The sequence below is a fragment of the Pongo abelii genome, chromosome 4 (assembly GCF_028885655.2).
Source record: "Pongo abelii isolate AG06213 chromosome 4, NHGRI_mPonAbe1-v2.0_pri, whole genome shotgun sequence".
Taxonomy (NCBI): Eukaryota; Metazoa; Chordata; class Mammalia; order Primates; family Hominidae; genus Pongo; species Pongo abelii.
In genome coordinates this window covers 149,661,291-149,669,458 of record NC_071989.2, presented here as the reverse complement: position 1 = coordinate 149,669,458, position 8,168 = coordinate 149,661,291, and the positions used below count along the sequence as shown (strand labels likewise).

Sequence of the window (8,168 nt, the reverse complement as noted above, 5' to 3'; positions counted from 1 at the left end):
ATAGTATTCCGTGGTATACATATACCATATTTTCTTTATCCAATCAACTATTGATGAACACTTACGTTGATTCCGTGACTTTCCTATTGTGAATAGTGCTGCCATAAACATATGAGTGTAGATGTTTTCTGGTTTTTATTTTTGGAGACGGGGTCTTGTTTTGCCACCCAGGCTGGATCATAACACTGCAGCCTCCAACTCCTCAGCTCAGTCAATCCTCCCATCTCCGCCTCCTGTGTAGCTGCCATTACAGGTGCATGCCACCATGTACGGCTACTTTTTGTATTTTTTTGTAGAGATAGCATTTTGCCATGTTGTCCAGGCTGGTCTGGAGCTCCTGGGCTCAAGCGATGTACCTGGCTTGGGCTCCCAAAATTCTGGGATTACAGGTGTAAGTCACTGTCCCTGGCACAGGTGTCTTTTTGATAAAATGATTTCTTTTCCTTTGGGTAGATACCCAATAGTGGGATTGCTGGGTTGAATGGGTGTTCTATTTTTAGTTCTTTGAGAAATCTCCATACTGCTTTCCATAGGGGTTGAACTATTTTACATTCCCACCAACAGTGTGTAAACGACAAATTTCTACTTCTGCATGAGGCTGTGTGGATCCTCAAAGAGAATCTCAAAACTTAGAAAGCATAGTGCTGAGCCACCTAACTCTTTTCTATCAAGTTTCTTAGCAATGCAGTATATAAATACTATCCATTTCCCAAGTTGATTTTATAGTGCCATGTTCTATCTTCAGAAATGATAAGGACTCCACGTTCCACCAGTTCCCAGGGCTGCAACCCCAGATCCTTGGGGATGTTGCCATGTGATAGCATTTCTCCAGCTCCGCAGGAAAGCAGTAGCACATCTCCAGGGCTAAGGACTCCCACAGTGCCCTACTCCCCTCCTTGCCCCCCAGGAAAGTGAGGAGCATGGGCAGCTCGCTCAGGGTTTTCTGATCAAAAGCAGTCACTGTCTCTCATGCAGCAACCCTCAGATCGTTTCGTTACCGGACAGGGGTCCAGACCCAAGAGATGGTTCTTGGATCTCATGCAAGAAATAATTTGGGGCAAGTTCATAGAGTAAAGTGAAAGCAAGTTTATTAGAGAAGTAAAGAAGCAAAAGAATGGCTACTCCATAGGTACAGTAGCGGCCTGGGCGGCTTGACTAAGGATACTTACGGTTATTTATTGAATGTAAGCTAAACAAGGGGTGGATTATTCATGAGGTTTCTGGGGAAGGGGTCCAAAGTTACCGGAACTGAGGCTTCTTCCCCCTTTTTAGACCATATAGGGTCACTTCCTGTTGTTGCCATGGCATCTGTAAGTGGTCACGGCGCTGGTGGCCGTGTCTTTTAGCATGCTAATGCATTATAATTGGCATATAATGAGCAGTAAGGACGACCAGAGGTCACTTATTACGCCATCTTGATTCTGGTGGGATTTGGCTGGCTTCTTTACTGAAACCTGTTTTATCAGCAAGGTCTTTGTGACCCGTATCTTGTGCCGGCCTCCTATCTCATCCTGTGACTTAGAATGCCTATCTTCCTGGGAATGCAGTCCAGTAGGTCTCGGCCTTATTTTACTCAGTCCCTAGTCAAGATGGAGTTGCTGTGGTTCCAGCGCCTCCGACAGTTTGTCTTCTCTACTTTATTTTTTGTAGGGGGTGAGGGGTGTCTCATTTTGCTGCCCAAGCTAGCCTTGAACTCCTAGGCTCAAATGAGCCTCCCTCCGCAGCCTCTCCAAGTGTTGGGATTACAGGCATAAGCCACCGCACCTGGCCTGTCTTATCTACTTTAAAGCAGTTTTCTTGTAGATTGGACCCTCTGAATTCAGGCTCTATTCAAATGAGAGCATCTTCTTTTCGGTTTGTTTGTTTTTGTTTTTTGCATGGTAAGAAGCGTGGGATAGGCCAAGTGTGGTGGTTCATGTTTGTAAGCCCCAACACTTTGGGAGGCCAGTGGGTGGATTGCTTGAGTTCAGGAGTTCGAGACTAGCCTGGGCAATATGGCGAAACCCCGTCTGTACAACACAAAATTTAGCCAGATGTGGTGGCTTGCGCCTGTAGTCCCTGTAGTCTCAGCTACTCAGGAGGCTGAGGTGAGAGGACCGCTTGAGCCCAGGAGACTGGGGCTGCAGTGAGCCAGGTTCGTGCCACTGAACTCCAGCTTAGGCGGCGGAGTGAGACCCTAACTCAAAAAAAACAAAAAAAAAAAAAAAAAGAGAAAAGAAAAGACGCAGGGCTGGCTGATGAGGACGGCATTTCTTTTGCCGCCGGTTGAACAGCGGCGTCTAGAGTTTCCGGCCATAATTGCAAGAATTTATCGAAAAGCTTTACATGTTTTCTTGGTTTTGGTTTTGTTTTGAGACAGAGCCTCACTCTGTCGCCCACCCTGGAGTGCAGTGGCGCGATCATAGCTCACTGCAGCATCGACCTCCCGGGTTCAAGCGATCCTTGCTTCATTCTTCTGAATTGCTGGGACCACAGGCGCGCGCCATCGCGCCCGGATTTTTTTTGTTTTTGTAGATATGGAATCTTGCCATATTGCCCAGGCTGGTCTCGATCTCCTGGGCTCAAGCGATCCTCCCGCCTCGGCCTCCCAAAGTGCTGGGATACAGGAGTGAGCCACTGCGCCCAGTCGCAGTACACTAAAAGTATTTATTCAGTCCGCGTCCCCCGCCTGCGGGTGCAGGGATGGCGGCTCCACGCTGGAGGCGGCTGGGGGCCCGGCCAGTGCGCCAGGAGCCGCAGGAACGCTAGTGAGCTGCGCGCGGGGCTGGCAGCTGGGGGTTATTTCAGTGCGCGGGGGCGGGGGGAGGGGGCGGCCCGCGGCGGAGCGTGGGGTTGAGCGGCTTCCCCAGCACTGGGGTGAGAGCCCAGAACAGGCGGCAGAGCCACCCCACAACCCCCAACCCCAATCCCCGCGCTCGCTGCGGCTGGACGTGAAAAGCCGGTCCCACGCTCTGGGGAGTTAGTCGCCTTCCACTGGGACCCTCAGACGAGTGAGCGAACATGAAGTCCAGTCCTGGCATCCAAGCCGCCATCGACCTCACAGCGGGGGCCGCAGGGGGGACAGCGTGTGTACTGACTGGGCAGCCCTTCGACACAATAAAAGTGAAGATGCAGACGTTCCCTGACCTGTACAAGGGCCTCACCGACTGCTTCCTGAAGACATACGCCCAAGTGGGTCTCCGGGGCTTCTACAAGGGCACGGGCCCGGCACTTATGGCCTACGTCGCCGAAAACTCGGTCCTCTTCATGTGCTACGGGTTCTGCCAGCAGTTTGTCAGGAAAGTGGCTGGAATGGACAAGCAGGCAAAGCTGAGTGATCTCCAGACTGCAGCCGCGGGGTCCTTCGCCTCTGCATTTGCTGCACTGGCTCTCTGCCCCACTGAGCTTGTGAAGTGCCGGCTACAGACCATGTATGAAATGGAGATGTCAGGGAAGATAGCAAAAGGCCATAATACAATTTGGTCTGTCGTGAAGGGTATCCTTAAAAAGGATGGCCCCTTGGGCTTCTACCATGGACTCTCGAGTACTCTACTTCAAGAAGTACCGGGTTATTTCTTTTTCTTTGGTGGCTATGAACTGAGCCGATCGTTTTTTGCGTCAGGGAGATCAAAAGATGAACTAGGCCCTGTCCATTTGATGTTAAGTGGTGGAGTTGCTGGAATTTGCCTCTGGCTTGTCGTGTTCCCAGTGGATTGTATTAAATCCAGAATTCAAGTTCTTTCCATGTATGGGAAACAAGCAGGATTTATTGGTACCCTCTTAAGTGTTGTGAGAAATGAAGGAATAGTAGCCTTATATTCTGGACTGAAAGCTACTATGATTCGAGCAATCCCTGCCAATGGGGCACTGTTTGTGGCCTATGAATACAGCAGGAAGAGGATGATGAGCCAGTTGGAAGCATACTGAAGTGTCTTGGTGAACCTGGATCCGAGTCCAAGAGTTTGAGGACTACAGTTCATCACAGGGTTCAGCAGAGTACAAGACCACTGCCGAATTTTGACTTCATGGGAATTTGGTTTTATCTTCCCTTCTTCTACCCTAAATCTTAACTTTATGGAAGGGCCTCTATTTTACATCATATAATTTCTGCCCATAATTGTATTGAAATAGGAAGGTTGCTGCTCTTGCACTTGCTGGAATGTACAGGGTGGGCTGGTTGGCCCTATGTACCTAATCTGAAAAACTAAATATCATTCTGTCAGGGCCTTTGCATAAAGCCGTTTGTGTGTACATGCAGTTTGGATGATTCTATGTCGTGAGTGAAACAATTTAGTTCTATATATAATCTCAAATATCAGCCCCCCAAACTCAGAATTGACCATATTTTGTGAAGCTAGGTATGTATGAATGATTACTTAGGATCACTCTCTTTTTTTTTTTTTTTTTTTTTGGAGATGGAGTCTCACTCTGTCGCCCAGGCTAGAGTGCTGTGGCATGATCTCAGCTCACTGCAACCTCTGCCTCCCTGGTTCAAGTGATTCTCCTGCCTCAGCCTCCTGAGTACCTGGGATTACAGGTGCCGGCCACCACGCCCAGCTAATTTTTGCATTTTTAGTAGGGATGGCCAGGCTTTCACCTGTTTCACCATGTTGGCCAGGCTGGTCTCAAACTCCTGACCTCAGGTGATCCACCCACCTCAGCCTCCCAAAGTGCTGGGATTATAGGCATGAGACACCGCACCCAGCCAGGATCTCTTTTAAAGTCTGCTTAACATGTGCATTACATTAGGCAGTTCAAGTTTTGAAACGTCTTCATGTGGTGCTTGATACCAAAATACTCCTCTCTCTCTCTCATATATATATACTTTTTTTTTTTTGAGATGCAATCTCACTCTTGTTGCCCAGGCTGGAGTGCAGTGGCACGATCTCGGCTCACTGCAAACTCCGCCTCCCAGGTTCAAGTGATTCTTCTACCTCAGCCTCCCCAGTAGCTGGGACTACAGGTGCATGCCACCACGCCCAGCTAACTTTTGTGTTTTTAGTAGAGATGGGGTTTTGCCATGTTGGCCAGGCTTGTCATGAACTCCTGACCTCAGGTGATCCACCTGCCTAGGCCTCCCAAAGTTCTGGGATTACAGGCATGAGCCGCCGCGCCTGGCCTCATCTATATTTTTAAGAGGAGAAGTTACCTGCATACCAGTGTGGCTTTGACATTCTTGAGTTAAAAGTTTCAGAGTAAGCATTGTGGATTTTCCCAAGAAACAATACCCTTAATATAGTGTTATCCATTTTCAAAGTGGGATTATATTCTGCACTCTGCCTGTATGGTTAGAGATGGTCTAGAGTATCATCAGGCCTTGGGGAATCCACATAGCCTTCCTGCACCAGCTTCCCTTCTCCCCCTCAAAGGAGCTGGGCTTTAGTTCGAGGAAGGAGCTGTGCACCTATGTTTTGATGAAGACCCATGTGGCTGCTAACAGTTCTTAGCTTCCAGTCTCTGGGTCCTGGCCTGGGTAGGACTCAAGGGTTTCCTATTGGCCCATTTAGAGGTTGTTGATTCATTCTGAGTCACTCACTGTCCTCTCTGCCTCCATCAGCCAGAAACCTTCCTGGGGAACAGAAAGTGACAAAGCTAAGAGAAGCTTTTGTTCCCTGTTTGCTAACAATACTTGTGGGTAAAAGTCATCTACTCTCAGATGGAACTAGACAGAACTTAGTGCTTTTGCTCCACAATGAGTCATGTTAGGGACAACCGTTTCTTGAAGTTTACCTTGGGGTCCATAATACCTTCCCATGCCTTTACAGTGCTAGAGTCTTCTAAATTTGGTACTTGCCATCAGTAAATTTTAATGATAACTATGTATGGGGTGTGACTAAGCAATGAAACAGAAGAAAAGTAATTTTATTGAACTATATGCCATATGTATGTATATGTACACTGTCAAAACCCCTCTGAAACAAAGGACAACCCCCAACCCCAAAACGTAGTTCATTTATCTGATCCCCACAGACTTGGAGATAAGCAACTGTTCTTTGGCCGTGTCATTCTTGTCACCACTAAAGTAAGCCCCATCATTCTGTGTTGCTCCAAGACCACCAGCAGGGTCTCTTTCAGTAACAAGTTTTCTTAAGCAGCCTCTAAAGCTGAAAAGAAGCAGACTACCAGTCTTAATAATAGTCTGTACCATGTGGGTTTATCATTTGACAGAATGTAATTCCTGTGGGAAACTTTGTTTCCCTAAGCTTTTTGCTATCTATGAAGTCTCTGTGGTAACTCTAGCCTTAGTGTCAGAAGTAAGATAGTCAGGGAAATGAGATACTGACCAGTAAGTGTTGCTGTGGACATTTAGGGGAGGGGAGGCTCAGTGTTAGGCCTGGTGTGCCCCAGAGCTATGGCTGATCTTCCATTTATTTACTTTTACTTTAAAAGAAAATCATGTTTATACTTTAAAGTTATTTATAGATTTAAGTTATATATTCCATACTTAAATGGTCAGTAGCTATGGAGTGGTGCTTCATCGGAGCAGGCCTGTATTAAATAGAAAACGGGACTGGCATTTAACAAGAAATGGATCGTTTCAGAGTCCACCGTCCCGCTGCCTGGCACCCATGAGCTAGTCTAAGTTAGCTTTGTTGTCAGCATACCTTCTTATGTGTCATCCATTAAAGATTTAACTCAATACCTTCAACAAAAATAGTATGAGGCAAGTAAGGATAGTGGGAGTGAGGAATAGAAATCTAAGTCAGGAGAATTTTTTTCCTGTCCTATTTGCTTAATTCAGTGTTCAATATTTGGATACAACTTGTATCATTTCAGATCTCTAAGCAAAAATACAGTAATTTGAAATACTGTGTTTAAAGAGAGTTGAGGGTTCTATCACTAAATTATTTATCTATGTAATACTTATTTAACTCACACCATTTACAATGTATCGTATTGAACTGTCGCTGTTCAGACACTAATGGTATCTGGTTTCTGACTTCAAGGATCTGACAGTCTAGATGTTTGTTCTATATTTAGAAGAGTGATATTTTAGAATAAAATTTAGAAGAAAAAAGTGGAATCCAAATTTTATATTGCGTGTGTGTAATCAGTGATGGAATCTCTGAATTTAACGAACAGTCCCCTTCTCTTTGTTTTTGTTTGTTTGTTTTCGAGATGGAGTCTCGCTCTGTCGCCCAGAGTGCAGTGGCACGATCTCGGCTCACTGCAACCTCCACCTCCCGGGCTCAAGCAATTCTCCTGCCTCAGCCTCCCTAGTAGCTGGGATTACAGGCCTGTGCCACCACAACCGGCTAATTTTTGTATTTTTAGTAGAGGCAGGGGTTTCACCATGTTGGCCAGGCTGGTCTCGAACTCCTGACCTCAAGTGATTCACCCACCTCGGCCTCCCAAAGTGCTGGGATTGTCCCCTTCTCTTAATTGTGTTTTTGTATTGTGGCTTTTTGTATTCTTTAAATTAGTGCCATGGTATTTGTTTCTAAGATTTAAATTGATCAAATCATTTTTCTGATGCCTAGCCTTATTTTAAAATTTTCTTCACTTCCACATAACATAATTTGCCCCTTAATTTTGAAAAATCTCTTCTGTAATTTATTATACCTTTTGGTCTATTGTCAAGGCCAAAGGGTCTGCATCTTGCATTGCTGAAAGATATTGTAGTTAGAAATTCTTTCTGTGTCCTAGCATTCACTGGATGCTAAGCTGTAGTAGGTAAGTATATGTGATATCTCAGAAGGATCATATCTGGCAATGGAGTATCAAAGCTGCTCATTTTCTTCATGATCTTGTTGCTGAACTCAGAAGAAATGTAGATTCTCTTTCTTCTGGTCCAGACCTCTAAGGAGGGTGATAATTATTTCCAGGAAGTTGTTGTGTGACTGAAACTACTGGAGATTTTTGCTCAAGACCAGAAAGTATCCCTCTGTCCAGGGCCTGCATTTCCAACTTGAGCAACTCCTCAACTTTAAAATCCCTGTTTTCAAAGTCTATAATTCTCTACTGCCTCTGATCTCTCTAGATTCATGTGAAATAGGCAAGACATCTTCTCTGAGATTCATTTATTCATGTGAAATAGGCCAGAAGTCTTCCCTGAGATCCATTTTAGAAAGCAAAGTATTTCAGTGTTGAAACTGAAAGGAGTTAGTTAGCTTGCCTTAGGTAGACAGCAAGGGAAGGGTCCCTGGAGAGCCCCCAGCCCATGGGTCAGTGTCTCATCCCCACATAAC

At 45.9% G+C, this 8,168-nt stretch overlaps 1 protein-coding gene across 1 annotated transcript; it reads left to right on the top strand.

The window, feature by feature from the left end:
• Positions 1-2,813: 2,813 nt before the first annotated feature.
• On the top strand, positions 2,814-4,321 carry SLC25A2 (solute carrier family 25 member 2). The gene has a single exon (XM_002816001.6). It carries the CDS (start codon positions 3,001-3,003, stop codon positions 3,904-3,906), a length of 906 nt encoding a protein of 301 aa, XP_002816047.1. The 5' UTR covers positions 2,814-3,000; the 3' UTR covers positions 3,907-4,321.
• The last annotated feature ends 3,847 nt before the right edge of the window (positions 4,322-8,168 follow it).